Source organism: Myiozetetes cayanensis, unplaced genomic scaffold, assembly GCF_022539395.1.
Source record: "Myiozetetes cayanensis isolate MyiCay16 unplaced genomic scaffold, myiCay2020 scf14, whole genome shotgun sequence".
NCBI classification, from domain to species: domain Eukaryota; kingdom Metazoa; phylum Chordata; class Aves; order Passeriformes; family Tyrannidae; genus Myiozetetes; species Myiozetetes cayanensis.
Window position 1 is genome coordinate 6,402,746 of NW_026087048.1, and position 19,589 is coordinate 6,422,334.

The window sequence follows — 19,589 nt, forward strand, 5'->3', positions numbered from 1 at the left end:
TGTAAACACTTTCCTCCACTTCTGCAACCTTACCTAAAGTGCATTCACTGTAATTGTATTTTCTATGTATATTTATATAACAGCTTTTCTCACTCTAACAGTGTTAGACGGGAAGCTTTTTTTATTCTGACTTGGCAATAGGTGTGGAAAAGCACAAACAGAAGGGGCTGACAGTAAAACGAGAAACTTGTCACAAACCCTAATGTAAAAAATAAACCTTTGAGATGGCATGTTTGTCCATCATGTGGACAGACGAGATGAAACATTTTATCCAGATGGGTCACGCCTGTGTTTGCACGGGAGGGTTCTCCTGTACAGCTGAATTCATGAAGGCTGTTCAGGACAGTCTCAAAGTGACAAGTCCCTGTTCAGTGGGGACACTGTAACACCTGACATCATCTCGGGAAAAATCAGGGAGCTAAAATAAAACTCTTAAGTAAATTATTTTCTGCGAGGAAAAAAACGTGTATCTGGTAAGCGGGTTAAGGAAACCAGAATAAGACGCTAAATTAATTTCTGCAAGGAAAAGCGTCTGTGTGGTAAGGGGAGAAAGGAAACCAAAATAAAACACTAAAATCAAATTAGTTTCTGCAAGGAAAGACGGGTACGTCGTCAGGGAGATAAGGGAGACCAGCCCGTCCGAATTGTTTACACTTCAAAAGGACCCAAATTCCCCGTCCCGGGGCGCGGCGGAAGCGGCCGCGGAGGCCCCGCCCCCGGGAGGCGTGACCCTTTCGAGGGGTGGGCGGGTCCCTTTAGCCCCGCCCCTTTCCTGACCCCCCTCGCGCGGGGCGAGCCGCGCGCTCTGGGCGTGTCCAGCGGCTCCGCCCCCCGGCCGAGTCGGGCGCGCGCGCGGGCGGAGGGAGCGGGATCGGGAGGGCGGGGAGCGGAGTGGAACGGAACGGAACGGAGCGAGCGGGGACAGCGCCGCGGGAGAGCCGCCCAGCACAGCCCGGCCCAGCCCGGCCCAGCCCAGCACAGCCCGGCCGATCCGCGGCCGACCCGTGGGCGGGAACAGTCCTCCGGAGCGGCGGGGGACAAAGCGGAGGGAGGTGCCCGGCTCGCCCCTCCCCATCCCGGCGCCGGCTGGGGCGGATGTGCCGTGGGTAGGCGGTGGCGGTGGGGCCTGCGGCTGGCGGAGATGGATCTGGCGGGGACGATAATCTTGCTGTGCTCCTGCGCGGCAGGTGCCGGAGGTGAGGAGCCACCCGGCCTCGCGGGGCCCTGGCTCGGGGCCGTCTCCCTCCCTCCCTCCTTTATTCCTTCGCTCCCTCCCTCGCCCCGCTCTCCGGGGCCGGGGGCGGCGGGCCCCGCTGTCCGGGGCGCCCCGGCGGCCGGGCCGCGGCTGGGCCGGGCTGTCCCCGCTCCGCTCGCCGCTCATCCCGCCCGGGCCTCGCCGCGGGGCCCGCCCGGCGCCCCCGGCCTGCCCCGGGACCTTCCCCGCCGGGCACCGGGGCACTGTTCCCTCTCCTCCCTCCTCTGCTCTCCTCTCTACCCTGGCCCTTCTCCCTACGGCCCTCGGCGGTGCTTCCCCTGTCCGGCTGTGCTTCCCTCCCCCGGAACTCCCCGCGCGGTCCCCATAGCCGCTACCCAGTCCCTTCCCGGTGGCTGCTTCCCCGTCCCCCACACCAGGAAGCCCGTGCGGGCGGAAAGTTCGGCTTCGGGAAAAAACCCGGCTCGTCTTTTATTTGTTTAAGTGTGGCCGTGCCTTCAGCGAGGGTCCCCCGTCTCCCAGGCCGGAGGGAAGCACGGCTGTGTCTGTGGGGGACGTGTAACTGTCTCGTTATCCCGTTGTGAGTTGTTTCCTAGCTTTAGGGAGCCGGGAGGGTGGTTTCTCCACCGCGCCTGGTAATGTTTAATTGGTCGAGTCATAGCAGGGAAATAGTTTCGGTTTTGTACAAAGAACAGACATTGGAAAGGGTGGACTTGCGAGGGTGTTTCTAGAGAAGTATGGGTGGAACAGCTGGTAAAGACCGACTTCCTCTGTTTCGTTTGGCACCTCTCCGGTTTATCTGGGCTCTGCATCTGTGCACAATGAGAGTATGCATGGGCTTTTTAACAAAGAAACTAACCCTGCGTCCTGGTCTTTTACAAGTTCTCAGAAAGTAGCATCAAAGTATAAGAAAACTCCAGGAGGTTGTACCTGTGGCTAAGCTGCGGGATAAAAAGCAAGGTGATGTACATGGTCAGAAGCCATCCCGTTATTTGTATGAGGGGTGGTTACACAAAAGGCTGAGTTTTCCTTCAAAAATTCTTGTAAACTACTGAAATATTTCAGTCTTCATTACTGGCATACTTTCAACGCCTCTTTGTTTTGTGAACTAAACGGTGCTGACACAGAATTAATTCAAAATGATTCATTAACCAGTTGTGAGGGTTGTTTTCACTGTTCAGTTCTAGGCAGGCAGTTATGCCTTAAAATCTTAGTAAACACATAAAGTACAGTCTTCTGGATATATAGAAAGTTCATAAGAGGGTATTTTACTTCAGAAATTCCTGGTAATTTTTTTCTTTGAGAGAAGAATGGCCACCTTCAACATTTCTGGGCATTAGGAAGCACACCTCACTAGCAGGTAACAAAAGTACATGCCTTCTGGTGCTTAGCAGTGCAGGTAAATCTTTAAAGAAATATTAATAATGCTGGGTAGAAATCTAGACATAATGGCCAATATACATCTCCAAAATATCCTAGGGAATTTTTTTTATAAAAGTCTGAACATAATTATGAAAGATTTGTCATAGTTCTCTATTAAATTAAAATGGCTTTTTAAGATTAGAATGGTCTATTTTATTTGTTCACGTCTCTAGAGTTTCTTAATACTGTAAATGGTTTTACTCACTGGAAAATAGAGTTCTTCATTTGCGTGCCTTTCTTCTAGGCAGGCATTAATATCTGTTTGGAAAGGGCAAGTTCATAACAAAAAGTTTGTAACAAAATTACTGTGAGAGCAGTGCAAACTGGAAAGAATTGAAAAAAACCCAACAGTTTACCTGTTTTGTTTGTATGTGGTGCATCTTGTTTTCATTAATTTTACAAAGATCTTGAAGCTAAGTTATACTTGTCTGTAAAGTTGTCTAATTTTAAACCATGTAGTATTAAATAGTACTAGTTTTGGAAATTTCATTAATCTGCACTTTTAAAAAAATACTTTTCTGTGTGTTCTGTCTAAGATTGGAATATTTTTACAGGATACCTGAGCTTGAACTCTTTCACAATTACACAAGGCTTTGTGCCTGTATACTCTACAGGCACAGTACATACTCTGTTGTAATTTAATAAGTCTTTAGATATAAAGGTATAGATTAGCAGAACCAATTGTAACTTCAGCTCACAGTTAGGTTTGAGTCACAAAATCAACATTTAAAATAAGGTGCAGCATAACTTGGGTAGTTTATTTGTGGTGAAATGTTAGTGAAATCTCTTGGGTTTGTTTGAAAACGATATTTTCTCTTGTAGTTTATATTGTTCTTAAAATTATGTGAAGGGAATTTAATCAAAAGCAATCACAAATGAAATTTGCTGCAGTGTCTTAGGCTGCTTTGTAGCTTTTTGAATGTTATATGTGTATAGTTAAAACAGAGAAGTTGTCAGAAACTTGGTCTAATGGGCCTAGAAACATGACTGAGCTGGTTTTGGTATTAGATCATTCTTAGGGCTCTCTTACAAGTCTTTTTCTTTGCTTCCACTGCATAAGAATTACCTTCATAAAACTAGTGGCCCAGTAGGTCTGTTTGAACACAGTTTCAACAGTATAAGAAGGAAAAGCCACACCATTTACTTTGTTTGGGGTTTTTTTTAGTAATAGGGGAAAGGTAGAATTTACCTTCTAGTATATGGTGTCTATTTGAGATAAGATATATGTACCTTGGCTTTTAAGAATTCTTTTGTAAAAGTTGAATGTCAGTGTTTTCCCCAATATTCCTGGAATTGCTTGGCTTAAGGGATCTTTTATAATTTTGGTGTATATAAAGTGCTACTTAGTTTGGGCATTGTTATTGGCAACTTTCAGTAGTGTGCTTTGCTGCATGTGGAGATGCATGCAGGTATATTAACCAGTACTTAATTATCCACATTTAATTATGTTCTTAGAGGAATGGAAACAACTATTAAAACCTTTCCTTCTACCCAGGGGTCATTAAAAAAAAAAAGGAAAGGGGAATAGAAAACACAAAAGGGAACTACTGAGACCTAAAAAAACCCCATCATTGCAAATTTATGATAAGTAGCTTGTTTTCACTGGTACAACACACTCTTCTGTGTTGCTAGGACTTCTGAGTTGTATCTTAGTGTCTGGTGCTGCTGGATATTGAACTATGTATTTCCCAGTGAGGATGAGAGAAATTCTGTTTTATTCTGGACACATGGGGGAGTTGTGGGAAGGCATTTATGAACTATCAGCATCTGAGTGATTTAGTTTGCATCCTTACTATAAACTGAGAAGAACACGAGCCTTCATTAACATGGCAGCACTCAGCCTCCAGCATTTATTTGGGGTTTAAAATAAAAACATGAATTTTGTATGTCTGGGGGAGACAGTGTCTAGTAAAGACAGCTGTCAGATGGTTGTTTCAGAAATGCCTATGGTAATTAAAAGTAAATAAAATCAGGTGTTTAGACAGTAACTTTGAAATACTGTTGCCCAAAAGCCTCAGACTGCAGCTTATTTCTATGTTTAGAAGATCCAAATGTTCACTTTTGCAATGTGGCAGTCACTGTACTGAGTTACTGCTCTCTGGTGGTCCTGCCCTGGCCATGCTGTCCCACCTCTCCTTCTGGTATGAGGAGCCAGTTCAAAGAAAGAAATTATCATTTCCTACCAGACGTGAGACTTCTGCTGGTTTATTGTGCAGACCCAGCCTGGTGGGGAAGAAGAGCTGGGACTTGAACAGGGTGGAGAGGAAGAAGGTAAAAAAAGCAACAGACATCTGCTTACACTGCCGGTGCTGTACTGTCAAACCATGCCCTAAGTGTGAGCTTTCAGTGAAAGGAAATGATCCTGACTTGACTTCTTGGTTACATGTTTTTCTTCCACCAAAAATTAACTTGACCAGAAGAGGTAACATTTTTCAGCTGACTCAGTTTTAGTGCCAGTTCAAGGGAAGAATAGAAACGGAGCAGATGTGAAAGGGCAGCAGGGCCTTACCCTTCTGCTGCAGTTATGAAAGTACAGTCTGGATAAATTCTTCAGTGAAGTTCAAGTCAGGAGGTTTATGGTAGGATTTCTGGCTTGCTATAGACTTAGGCACAGGAGTGCTAAATCTGAATGCAATGTACACTCTTTAATGTCCCGTGTAAAGGAATTATTTTTTCAAATAGGTAAACTCTACATTGAAAACAACTTGATGTAAATCTTGCTTTGATTATCTTAATTAAAATTATAATAATAATTCTCTACAAGATATTTATCGTATACTGGCATTTCAAATCTGCAAATCAGTGATGATGCTTGCAGTAAGAAGACTTGTCTGGTGAGTTGCCTGCTGAACAATTTCTGATAATCTATCAAGTCGTATTCTGTGCTTTTTTTTCCCCCCCACTAACAAACTTGAGTTGTGTTTGAACTACTTGCATTTTTCATACAAGTCTTAATCTGAGTGGTTTAATGTAAACTTCAGCTTTTAGAACAGTGCATGCTTGATTTATCCTTATATGAGAAGTTAAATGTAATCTTTTACACACACATATATATATAAAATTAATATATGTTTATATGTTTACATTGGTAAACTTTCAGTACTGTTTATTGCTAGTCATCTTTTTGGGCATGGAGTTTGCTTCTATAAGGATTTCCTTCAGAATCTTCCCAGATATTGAGATTATTCTGACCTGTAGATCTCCAGGCCCTCCCCCTTGAAGATGGGGATGTCATTTGTCTTCCACTTATCAGGAACTCCTCTCCATCACAGTAACTTTTCAAAACAGCTGTTACATGTAGATGCTCAGGGTGTGCCAGGAAGCTTATAGCTAAAATCACATGGATAATACATTTTACCCTTTGCATCAGCTCAGTCAGAAGGTGAGAATATGTGCCTCAGACTCTGTGCCTGTCCAGTGGGATTCGTGTTTGTTCAGAACAACAACTGTAGATACCTTTCTTCCCAGCTCTCTAGGGATACCAAGGAGTTGTATATCCTCATACACAAAAATCTTTCACAGGGACTGTCACATTGAGATGTTTGCCTAAATGCTCTGCCTGGTTTTGTTTAAAGTCGTTCCTTGTGTTTAGTTCTAAGCCCATGAGAATAAAGCTTCATTCCTAAAGGGAATTTGTCATAGGAAATACCGCATCTAGTATAGCAACTCTTTAGAAGACTATGCTGTCAGGTTCAAAAGCCATCCAGTTGTCACTCTCAATGTCTGTATCCTAAAGGGTTTCTGTCTGCTGGCTTAGTGTTTAGGTAAAGGGTAATGTTGGCTTATTCCACTAGATTGCCTGGAAAGGCATCGTGCTGTCTTTGGTTGGTTGATGACAACATGACATATGGAATTTGTAGAGCTGTTCCCTTAGACTACATTTAGATGTTTGTGGTTTGGTGTTTCCTATTGCAGGCTCCCTGATTGTATCCTTGTTTGAAAAGATCTTTGTCTCATGGTCTCTATGAAATAAAACCCAACCCCCAAGCCCCCTAGTTTTTCATTTACAAGAAAACAACAGCAGTAGTTTGTAAGAGGTTGAAATCTGTGTGTGTGCTCTCATAATGATTTCTTGGGGTGCACTGCTTCCAGATCCTGCTTTTTTCATACAGAATCTTCGAACCACAGGAACTGGAGCTCCAGTTGTACCTGCCCGGTGCACCTCAGTAAAGTTTTCTTTCCAGTATAAGAAACTTTTACTGCAGGATTCTGTAGATTCCGGTGTTACCAAGGTTGAGCTACTTATTAAGCTGCCTTTGTGAGGAAGATAATCCTTTTTGATAAGTAGCTGGTTTTATTAGAAGGAGATTATGTATCAGTTGCAGACTTTGCACACTGTAGCAACATTAATGTCATAGCTACTTCTGGAAGTGAAAGTAAGTTGAAGCCTTGATTCCAACCCTGTCAGAAGTCCCTTTTTGGAAAAGCCACGATACTGTAGGTGTTAAGAGCCTGCTCTGGTTAAGTGAGAGCAGCAAGAGTGTTGATGTTAAGTGTTTGCGAGGAGAGAACTTGAAGAGTTCTTTAAGTTTTGGACAAAGGGAAAAGAAGTAGCATTGTTTCCCTGTGTGATCACAGAGTGTTTGTACATTTTTTGTTAGGAAAAAAAGGTTTTTGCTTAAAACCTCTGCTTTTGCTTGGCAGAGAGAACACTTATAAGACTTTCTAATGTCAATAGTCTTTTGCTGTCCTGTCACAGTAGTTAGCACTTAAAAACTATTCTTTGTGACTCAGTTAAATGCAGTCTCTCATCTTTCAAGGTCATGAGACTTGGATCAGGTCCCAAGTGTTATTGGGTTTTCAGTAAGTTGTCATGCTTCAAAACATTTTTTTGGTGCCTAAAGTTGTTCAAAGTGTATCTTGCAATAGTGAGAAGAAAAATGGTCTGTAACAGTTAAAGGAGTGCATTATTAAAAGCTTCCTACCACAGAAAAGTTAAAGTTAATTCTGGAGCACAGAAGTTTACATGTTCTGCAGCATACTAACTCCCTAGATTTGATCAAGTTCTTGAAACAAGTTATTAATATTGTATTCTAGATTTAGGTTCATTTAACAGTTAAAAATTTAAGTCTTAGCTTATATCAGTTAATTTTGAAGCTTGTTTGCTTTAATGTTGACACTTTTGGGTCGTATACCTGGAGTTGGAAAGCATATATCTGTAGTCAGGCTCACGTTATCTTGTGCATGGTCTCAGGCTTATCTGGTTTGGCTTACAGAAGTTCTTGAGCTAAAGGAGGTGTTTGTGCTCCATTCTGTGGGATTATGTTGGAAGCAATTAGAGGAACATCGGATGGGGACCACATCTTGCATCCTCAAAGCTCCTTCGGGTTACTGAGACTTTGCAATGGTCCTGTACCTTATTTGGATTAGAATTCATATAACTTGCTTGAATCACACATTTTAAAAGGACATCTAAGACACTTTCCTTTCTGGAAAGCTGGGTGAGAATGGACTTGTATTTTGAGACTAAGAGTGAGAGAAAACTAGGATGGAGTTTTGTTAGTGGACTGTATTTGCAGTTAACGACGAAGAGTCAACATTTGCAGAAGTCTATGGTACTGTGGGGAAATTTGAATGTGATTTATCTGCAGTATAGCATTACTTGAATTTTAAAAAGATATGGCAGCATTATCTTGTGCACATTGCTGCTAAATGCAAGCATTGCATTTGGAAGTATTGATTTACTTAGTTTTTTTTAAATATCTGAAGAAAAATATCACATGTAGTCTCTGAGAACTCTCACATATAAGTTGGTCTGAGGTTAAACTGATTCTGATATTGCCGGTTTTTTTTTTTTTTTCTTGGAGAATTCAGGGTTCTTGTGCTTTACTCCACAAGTTGTATTTTAGGTGTTTTGGGGGTTAGCCAGTGCCTCCGGTCAGTTCTGCATGTCTCTTCCTCCATCAGGATAGGAGGGTCAAAATCTTCTCTGTTTCCTGTTGTAAACTCTTATCGTGAGTTATAGATATTAACCTAGAAAGAAATGTCCAAAACACCCTAAAGTGAATCTACATCTCTGGAGATACATTTTAATAAAACTTTTCTGTGTGACAGAACATTTCATGTCATAGAAAATGTGTTGCTCCATGGCACGACTTGCTCTTAATTTTCCTGGATATTTCGCATGGAGAATATAAACATTCTGAGCAGATTGTGGTGTCATTGACTGTACAATGAAGTAAGCAGAATTCTAGAGCACCAGAAGAAAGATGTTCAGCTGTTGTACTTCTCATTTTGAATCAGGAGTTCATTTCTGTAACACCTCTCAAGCATTCCTGTGTACAGTGATGTGGTTTGCACTGTGGGGTAGTTTTGGGGTAAATGAACTACACTTGTTTTGATTGAAATTCAAGTGGAAGAGGAAATTCAAGCATCCAAGGTCCAACTGATGCACTTGTAACTGCAGATGTGCATCCAGTCTGGGATCGGAGTAGAATGAATCTGAAGTGTACAAAGGAGAAAAAAGCTTAAAATGGATATAACGTGGAATTTGAGTCCTCATCGGCCACCATTTTGCACCACAGATCTGCCATGCCTGGGGGTGTGGTTATAACCTTAGTAATGTCTCAGATATGCCAAACCTTATTTGTGTCTCTCTTTCAGGCCAGTATGGAAATCCTCTAAATAAGTACATTAGACACTATGAAGGCCTGTCCTATGATGTGGATTTGTTACACCAAAAACACCAGCGTGCCAAAAGAGCAGTAACCCATGAAGAGCAGTTCTTGCGCCTGGATTTTCATGCTCATGGAAGGTTAGTGGGATTTAAAAAGATATTTTATTTATTTTAAATATTTTATTCATATGTTTTTAATTATAGTGAAAAGGGTCAAATACAGTCATCAAAATAACATTAGCTAGAATACACTACATTGCAGTTTACAGTTCTGTTCTCATGTCCAGTATAAGTATGAAATTGTTGCTTGTAATCACTCATTCAGACTTTTGATGGTAACTCTTAAAGCACTTTAAAGCTTAAACAATGGAATCAATCATATGGGGAACAGAGTGATAGTTGATTCTGAGTTTATAATGCAGCTTTGGTTTTTGTTTTCATTTTCTTTGTTTGTTTTATTTTGGGGCTTTTGTTTGTTTGTTTCAAAAATTATGCCAAATAGCTTGAGGAGATTTAAGAGGAGAACTTCAAATTGCATTTAAAACTACAAAATAGGCCAAAAAACTGTTCAGTGTGTGTACTGGTGTTATCTGATTGTTTTAGTGCTATTGTGGAATTTCGTAATTATTTGACATGGGGAAAGACAATTGCTGTTAGACTTTCTTTGCCTTCAATTGAACACTTAAGATCCAGTACAAAAGTTAGATATTTAGTGTGACCAATTGTGTATATTTTGTAGGGTGCACTTGAGAAGATCTCTTTCTAATTTAGAATAGCCTGCTTTTTGTATGACTGAGGAGAAACAGGAAGAAAGTTAAAAGTATTTTTGTCTGTATCTTTGTTTCTTTGACTCCTTCCTTTGCAGCACCACTGTCTTAATATATTTTAGGACTGTGTAATTCCCTTGGGTTTCTAATTATTTCAGTTACAATTTAAGTACAATTTAAGTATTTAGAACTTCATAAATAATCGTTAGCCATATGTAGAAACATAGGCATATGTAGAAACATAGAGCCAATGTAAAACCAGGTCTCCTGAATCTGCTTGGAATATTGTTTTATGAGTAAGTGTTTTGCTTCTGTGCCAGGCTGTGATTTGTTCAGGGAATGAAGTGTTGTTACTGGAGGTTTATGATGTAATGGCTGAATTTCAGTGCCCAGAAGGTTAGCATTAGAATGGTATTTCTAGCTGCTGTAGTATTGCAACCCAAATCATAAATGTTAAACCCCATCCTTAAAACCATGTTTTTGTGTGTGATTTTTAGTCCCGGGAATTTTATTGTATAAAGAAGAGTCATAGTGCTGCTGTCTCTGCTGTAACTTCACAGGCAGCCTCTGGTCTTCCCTATTAAATTGTTCTAATAAACAAGACTGCAGACTGGAAATGCTTCAGAGGCTCCTCACAGTGTAAACCTCTCCACTTTTAGATCTCCAGCAAGGTTACAAGGCAGTGAAGTTAAGTTTCAGTCTAATGCTGCCCCTTTTAAGCTGCAGGCTGGTGGTTAATTCAGGCTTACCAAAGTGTGCACTACTGCAGAGAGGAACAGGCCTGACTGCATTCCCAGCATCATCCTTATGCTAGCACTGCTACTCTTAAAGCCGTGCAAGGAACTAGGACTGGGAACTAATCCAGCTGAAAATTGTTTGGAAAGAAAAATCAGTATGACTTGAAGGGGTGATACAAGGAGGATAAGACCATTCTTTCTGCACCCACAATAATGAGATCTAAAAAATTTCCCCTCTTACTTCACAGCTCTCAGTGATATCAGACCTTAGACAATCAGGTTTATAAATATTTTGATAACAACTACTATTACTCATGAAGTGTTGGTATTTGTGTGGAATTGATTCTAAATCCCTGTGCTCTGAGGCACAAATCCATCATTAACTGAGGAGGCTGATTGGAAACTGACTTTAAGGTCAGACTGCTCCATAATGTAGGATTTTGGTCGTTGCCAATCTAATGCTTTCTGCCAAAGAAGGGTAGGGCAGGCTGTAAATTTAGTCCAAAAGTTCCTGTTAAACAGTTTGGGTGTCTTCTTACAAAATATTTTCATTTTACTTTAAATACGAATTAGGAAGGATCAAGTGAATTGTGTTTTACTTCACAGAGCCTGTTTGTTAGCTTTGAGGGTATGCAGCAGTGTATAAATAGGATTGGCTTTTTGCAGTTGCGGCTAGTTTATTGTGAATAACTGATTTGTGTCATCACTTGTGGCAAAATTAAAACCTTTCTGTCTAATTACCTTGTGTGAAGGTAGAAAATAAAGCTTTTGCAAAATACTTTAATCATTTAGATACAGGCCATGGACTCTGTGCTGTGTTATTTAAATACAGGTGATGAAACTTGAAGGCGCTCAGTCAACATGAGGTTTGAGATTCTGAGAACTTACACCTGATTTTTTTGAATGGCCTTATACCAAATGGTTGGTTAAGACTTTGTTTTAACCAACTTTAAGCTGGTTTACTGGCACCCAGCTGTCCAACTTGCATCTCCTTAACTTAATAAAGATACTAAGCAGCTGCTACTTACAGGTACTGAAATTATAGTCTTGTGTTTTGATTTGGGTTCTAATGAAATGGCTGCCTTTTGTAGCAGGAAGCCAGTGGAGAAGCTGTCCTAATATTTAATGCCAGCAGCAAGTGGAGCTGGCTGGGCTGCAGCAGTTCTTGTACTGTATCTCTGGGACCAGTTGGAACTCTCCAAACTTTAATCTTTCCGTGTGTGCCAGAGGTTGTACCGATTGGTCACATGGCCAGTCAGGATGGGAAAGTGATTTGACTGCTTGTTTTTCAAGCAGATTAATTCATCCTTCCATTCAGTACATAGGCAAACTTGCTGTAAGAAGAAAGAGGGCAGAACTAAGCAGCAGAGGTGAGAGGGAGAATGCAATACCAGCCCTTTTCAGTGGCAGCGCTGGCATATCCAACTTAGCATTTATCAAACTTAGTTTCATTGTCCAGAAAAAGGCTGGCAGCTACAAGTATTTTAGGATTGTGTAAGTAGCATCTGTTCTTTTCAGTTGACTGTTTGGATTTAAGAACTGTATTTCATACTGTCCTTTTGTTGAATAAGGAAAAAATAAATCACTGTTTAAAATATTATATATTTATACCAAGTTAAAGTGACCATTTAACCATTATAGTTTAATAATGAAATAGATACTGAAATGATGGAATTAAATCCAAAGCTGCCTTTTTTCACATCAGACCCAGTAATTCTACAAATGGATGTATAATTTGTCATCACTAAGAAACGCTGCTCTATTTAACCTTCATCTGAAAGTTAGATGTCACACAATATGCTGCTAAGAACAGAAATTTTTCAAAATTGTTGTTGTTTGGTAATATAAAATACAACTTGTTATGCAGATGTAATGAGGTAGACTGAACCAACCACACTATTCAGTGCTAAAACACCAACTTAATAGGACAGTTAAGATTGCTGAAACTTAGCATTAGTTGGCATTACTGTTTCACCAATGGTGTAAAATGTGCTCATTTCTAAAATGCTTCTGGTTGGAAGGAATATGAAGGTTTAAAACAATCCTGGTTTATGTATCATAGCTCTTCCACCTGCCAGTTTATATTGAGTGTTTTGGTGTGAGTTAATTTAAGGTGCCCTTTGAGTCCAGGGGCGGCTCACACAAAGTTAATGAATGCACAGTGTTAATACCAGGAACTTGGTTAATATAACGTGGTTTTTGAACCCACCCCACAAAAAAACCCCCAAAAACCAACAACCCAAAAGCAAAACACAACACAGACAGCCTCTCCCTCACCCCCCCAGAATACATGTATTGATTCATAGAAGAGCAACGCCTTTGGCACCAACCTGAGATACAGTGAAGCAATTTAATATGGAGTAACTTTGTTTTGCATGTCAGGGTAGTGTCAGTGTTTTGAAAAGGAAGTTAAGACATCACTAAAAGTGACCTTGTATTTTATACTCAGTTGTGACTTAGTCACAAAACGTGTGCTTGGACTTGTTCACCCCTAGAGACAACCCTTCCCAGGCAGAGAAGCTGGAATAAACATTTGCAATATATTAATTGTAGAATGTCTTAAACTTTATTCTTCTGTAGAATGTCAGAAATATGCCAAATACTTCATAGTGATTTCATTCTGAGGACAGAGCTTGAAAAACTTGGATGACATCTGATGTTCTAACTATATTTTTTTACCTAACGACAAAATGGTGAATTCCTGAAACCCTGATGCATCCAGAAAGGGGGGGAAAAAAAGTATATCTCTGTAGTGTTTAACTCTATTTTCAGTCAGCTTTTTATTTAATGCATTTCTAATAGCTTATGCTTTCTAATTTTTTGCCTGATTTGCCCTGTTAATTGTCCATCCACACCCACTTGTGCTCCTCATGGATTAGTTGATGACTCCTCCTTGGGAACGTTGCCCACAAAACTTGAGTGCACAGTTGAATTTTCAAGTGGTACTTGAACACATGATAACACTGCTTATTACTAAATTAAAGATATGCTGAGAACTTCTTTCAGATGTCTTGCAATTTAGCTACGATTTTCCATCCTATTTTACCTAAAATTTTATTTTTTAAAAGATACTGTAAATTAATTTCAGACATGTTTGTGGGAATATGTGGTCTATACATGATCCACATATAATAGGAAAACTGTGGACCACTAAATTTCAGAGTTTTTAATTGAGTCTGAGGGGCTTTGTTTGTTCTCAGTTCTGTAGTAATCTGTAATGCTTCTTATTGCCTTCATTATTCAGAGCTGTTAAATGTTTGTGTTTAAATAAGATAGTTGTTGGCTGTATTTGCGTGGGTTATGAAAACCAAGGAAGATACCTGCACAGAAATACTGTTTGATAAGTTGGATATCAAAGGTGACATTCTGAGCTCACTGCCGTGCTGAGATAGACTGAGGTAACAGAGCTGGTTAGTCTTGGGTTGAGGAGGACTTTATATTGTCAAGTTCAAGGTTTTATTAAACATTAGTTGCTCTTTTTATGGCATTTAATGAAGATACTTTTTAAATTGTGCATACAGCACAGTGCTCAATTCCTGAAATGGCTCTGTCTTCTCTGCTCCATGAACCTGTCTGAACATAAAGCAGATTCAGTGTTACTGGGCTAATCTGAAAGTATATGTTGTGTCTCTTCCTGTTCCATGTGCACTTTAACACACTCCTAAACAAACTAACTCCTTAAATAGGTTGGTTTAGTGGTCATCAAATAAGACTGACTGGTTGGCTTTTGTGAACTAGATTTATTTTCATGAATTTTATTTAAGAGATTTTTTGCAGGCTTCACTTACTGCAATTCATTTTAGGCTGTCCTGAATTTAAAAAGAGAAAAATAGATCTCTTGAGTTCTTGCTGTAGTGTTTTCAGTTATTCACTGCTCTGTGACAATTCTTCAATTGTTATCTATTTGTTACACTTTTGTAGTTATATACCTTGACAAATAACTTGCCAGGAAGAGACCTGTGAATCAGGTCTCACTTTCTACACCTGTTTTATCAAAAAAAAAAAAAAAAAAAAAAATCTCACCAAAACCAAACCTACCTTGTGTTGGTACCTACCTTGTAGGTAAAGCAGTTTTATCTTGCAGAGATTTGGGAAGCAGGGATCTGAGTTCTTTCACTTTTTTAAAATTAAATGAAACTAAAACATTTTAGGGGCTGGATCTGTGGGTGAGATGTCTTGCATTTTATGAGTTTTAGTTTTATGTGTTGCTTTTGTTGGAACATGGCACTGCATGTAAATGGTAAACTTCATGTAAATACAAATGTAAAGGTTCTTTTCGATAAACAGGAAAACAAGTGATAGAATCTGCACTTAACTTCCCAAAGAGGTTTTACTGAAAGGGAAAAAAAACTTCAACCTTGACTAAAGACCATTCTGCCTTTAAAATCTGTACAACATACTCTTCAGGACAGAGATACTTAACTGACTTTCTCAGAGTGTAAATTAGCCAACATGTAGCTACTTGTGATCCTCCTTGGGTGGTTTGTCTTATCTCATCCAGCTGATGTGTTTGCAGCTGTGTCTATCAGGAATAATGAGTGGCAAATGGCTTGGGGTGAAGGCTGTATCCTCAGCTGTAGTGTGCGGGAATACCAAGCTTAGCAAGTCTGACTTCTGAAGGTCAGGAAAGAAATCTCTGAATAACCACAAATGTCATCCTAGAGGTGTCAGTAGTAAAAAAACATAAGCTGCCAGTGTTCCAGCTGGGGTTGCTGAGTGTTAAAATGCTGCAGAGATTGGGTTTTAGATAAAGACTTATAAGAGGATGATTGTGTGTGCATCTAGGTAGGTAAAAGAAGGAATGATACATCTGGAGACCCTGTCATGTGCTGTTTCAACGATTGGTTTTCTTTACTGTAGGTAGCAGGACCATGGGAATTATGAGTTAAATGGTGGAGTATGCTGTGTGGGTTTAATTGTAGGTTAAAACAGTGTAGAAAAAAAATCCGTGTGTGTAATTCTGCAGACTTGTGGGTAGTATAAACCCATTATTAGGTTGTTAAGCTGCTTTCTACTTAATATAGTTCAGAGTTGGAATGAGTCTGAGAGTCTTGTGGGAACTGAGTTTAGATTGTGGGATGTCTGATGTGGAAGTAGTTAGAAAGAAGAGCTCAAGTTATTATCCTCTTCCATTTATAGACCCCCTCCCATTTTTCAGAGAACAGAAGTCTTTGAGTTCTTACACAAAAAAAAGTAAGCATAAAAGACTTGCACCTCAAGCAGAACAGTATCTTCTAGATCCTGACTTGTGAGGATGCTCATGGAAGCACAGCTGCAAGGATTTTTCTGATTCCTACTGAGAAGAAAAGACTGTGAACCTACATAGACTCTCCTTGTGCTCAAGTCACACATGATACGATACTGCTGCCAAACCATCACCTTCTATTTCCTTTTCCCAACCACTTCTTCAGTTGTGGAGTAACTCCTCCACCTCCTTTCTTTTTTTCCTCCTTTTTCTTTTTTCCACAACCTCCTCTGGTCACTGAGTGATTCTGCCTCTCAGCGTGACACCGGTGACAGCAATTTGACCGAGAAAAGACAGAAAAGGGGAACATCAAGTGCCCTTTTGTGCACTACTGGCTGTAACTTTTTCTGGCAGTTTTGGGAAGGTCCAGTTGGACATTCCATTGTGGTGAAATCACTAATCTTAGAAGGTAACTCACACTAAAAAGAAATGGAATAGTAGATTAGGCACGTTAAACCTTAATGTGTGTTTTACCAAATGCTGTCAGTATGTAAACAGCTTTTGTTTTTTTCTTTTAAAATGCTTTCTCTGATTAGAGCATAGGATTGACATAACTCAAGCCCCTGGGAAAGTTCAGGGTGGTGCTCTCAACTAAATTTTTTCTTTAATTATGACTTGAGTTGCTATATTACATACTTTTTAAATCTGACATCATCTCCCTGAGGTAAGCTACAGAGAAATAAAAATCTGTCTCTTGATAGTCTTCAGGGTATCTTCATTAGTGAATAAGATGTAGTTTATTATCAAAGCAGATTATATAACTCGTCTCTCTCTATATATATAGATATAACAGTATTACCAAAATTCTGTCCTCAACCAAATGAGAACCATTTAGTAACTAAGTAATGGCTTGTTACTGTATCAGTTTTCAGATACCTGTAAGATAAAAGCAGTAGCAAGGTCAAAACTTTGTCTTAATTGATTGAGTTCTATTGTGTAGAATCACTGCTGCTGTGAAATGTGGTCTACAAGGTAGTGTGTAAATAAAAGAGGCATTATTCTTCTGAAATTAGGTAATCTCCTGCCTGGTGTGTAGCCAGGCCAGGGAATTACTGAGTTTACACTGACAACTCAGTGCATGCTGTAGAAATAGTAATTACTAAAAGGCTTATTTGAAGCTTCTTATTTCTTCCACTGTGGCTACTTTAGAAACCGTATTCAGGAATGATACAGACAAATTTGTTTAACTTCTCTGGAGTCTCCTGTCCTCGGAAGAATTTGTGAAGTTACTGGATTGAAGCCAGGAAAGAAAACTGAGGTGCATTTTTTTTGGCATCATTTTGAAAAGGATGGGGACTAGCTTATATTCCTTACAAAAAAGGGAAGAAATGCTAATTCTGAACAAGTTTAGGGTAAATATTAGGAAGACCTATATTCGGTGAGAGGCTGAAATGGATTTTGTAGGCTCTTTGGAAGTTTCTTACTGAGAAATTAGGGTGTTAAACTGGATTTTTTAGGGGTTCCTGCCAACTGTCCATTTGTTTGAATCAATCATTACAGTTTGAAGTTTCCCCACCTATAAAGTGGCATCTTTTCAGTGCAATTAGTTTCATTGGCACTTCTCAGTAGTACATTAAGATGTCTCTGCACAGTCATAAAAGTGGAATTTATGTTTAAAGTTTGGTCATTTGTTAAAGTTGTTAATTATTTGAAGTAGAGATGAATAGATGCTTGTTTCCTCTTCCACCCCTCACTCCCTTCCTCCCCTGCAGTCTCAAGTTGTCTCTGTTTCCCACTCCCTCTTTTGGTGGAAGAGAACTAAAGGAATATTTGTCAAATGTTCATAATTAGGAAGGTGAACAGCCCAGACAGATAATCCTGTTCCTATCAAGTATATTTGGATGACTGAAAAAAGACCTGTTTAAAAATAGCTGTGAGATGATCAGGTTATCTAATAGTTTAACTAAATTAAGAAATCAAATAGAGAACTGTTGGTGTGAAGCACAGCTGAGTGGTTTTATATTTGAAATAGCACTCTGAGTAGTTCTCTAATCCTGTAAATAGAGCCACTTTTATTAATAAGTAGAAAACTAGCAACATGGGTTAGAATTTGTGGTGTTCATGTACCAATGTGGAAAGTATGAAGAAGATGAAAATTAAAGAGGAAAAACAGATGCTTCCTAATTTTTAAACTAGTGAAACTTTTTATTTGATACACAAACCCTCTAATACTTTGAAGTGACACGGTAATTTTGATTTAAGGGTATCCCACTCAGAACAAAGAACCATTCCCAACTTCAGTAGACTCCACTGAGCTTCCCTTGTCCCCCCAGAGCAAGTCCTGTAGTGTTGGCCATGTAGGCAAAGCTCAGGACTGACCCTAAAGCGTGGTTAGATGACAGTCACTGCTGGCAGCCCAGCAACACTGTGTGCTGAATGTGCTGCTCATCTGTGAGGATGAGGACAAAGGTGACTTGGAAATGGAGGATACACTGGATGGCTTCTCAATGGAGACCTAGAGCTCGCTCATCTCTGTACTTGGTGTTATATTAAGCTAGACTTGGTATATCCCTAGCTTTGAGTCTGAGTCCTGTTTTTTCCCCCACCCTGCTGGCATAGGTGGGAGTTAGTACATGAGAAGTCCTGCATTCTCTTCCACAGTGGACTTCAAAGCCATAGGAAACTGCTGATGCAGTTGGGTGTTAAAAACAACTGCTCCTCTGTTTTATTTAAAACTTACATGAATACAACCAGACAAATCTAATTTTGAATAATTGTTTTTGCACTTCTGAAAGGAAAGTACTCTATAGACTGAGGTTTTTTTCAGAATCCCTCCTTTCTTTCATGAGAAAAAAGTAGTTTTAGCCATAAAGGGTGCTCTTGCTGGGATTAGTAGATATTTCAGTTCATCACAGAGACAGAATTAGACTTCTATTGGTAGGAAATCTTCCATCAAATAGTATAGACAGGAGGAGGGATTCTAGAGGGTCAGGGGACTTTCCATTTAACTTGAGTTCAGATGCGGTTATAGTCTGATCCCTCCTGGAGTAACTCTGGAGAACTCAGTCACACGGAGATGTCCAACTAAAAGGGAGTTCAAATCTCTGTAATACCCTGACCTGAGCAGTGTATTGCATCCAAAGTGAGTACAGCTTTTGGAAGTGCTTGAATGAAGTTCTTCAGATTTCTTATCAGTGCAGGTCTTAATTCTTTCTACCCGTTCATTTTTAACTTCTGCCCCATGAGAGCCACGTAAAGTGGCTTCAGGTCTCCACACCACCCACCACCCCCCTCTGGAACTATGTGCAGTCTTGCAGCATTCTGTCCTAGGATGTTTCTCTGGGTTGCTTGTTCATGTTATCTCCTCTTCCTCATGAACATCTATGTTAGCAAAGACTGTTGTGGCAGAGATAGTAAAAAGGCAACTTGAAGAAGAGGAATTCTTATTTCTTGTGTCTCAGTAACTCCAGTACTCAGGTGCATCTGTAGTGAACTGTTTCTTCCTTTGTAACAGGAGGATCTTCCCTCATAAAATGCATCTCTACTGAAACTATGATAGGAGCACTGCTTGGCTTGGCACATAGCCTCAGTGACAGGGAATTGCTGGGGTTTAACCTTCCCCATCCACCAACCTCATCTCAGGATTTCA

At 40.1% G+C, this 19,589-nt stretch overlaps 1 protein-coding gene across 2 annotated transcripts in view; it reads left to right on the top strand.

The window, feature by feature from the left end:
- Nucleotides 1-19,589, top strand: part of ADAM10 (ADAM metallopeptidase domain 10) — a 44,607-nt gene that overhangs the window by 1,192 nt on the left and 23,826 nt on the right. The window contains exons 1-2 of one of the 2 annotated variants that reach the window (XM_050309851.1): nucleotides 913-1,196; nucleotides 9,239-9,389. In XM_050309851.1, coding sequence (XP_050165808.1) covers nucleotides 1,142-1,196; nucleotides 9,239-9,389 — 206 coding nt within the window. In that variant the 5' untranslated portion in view covers nucleotides 913-1,141. Of the gene's footprint in view, nucleotides 1-912; nucleotides 1,197-9,238; nucleotides 9,390-19,589 lie in introns of those variants that run through there. The other variant, XM_050309852.1, reaches the window with a different exon arrangement.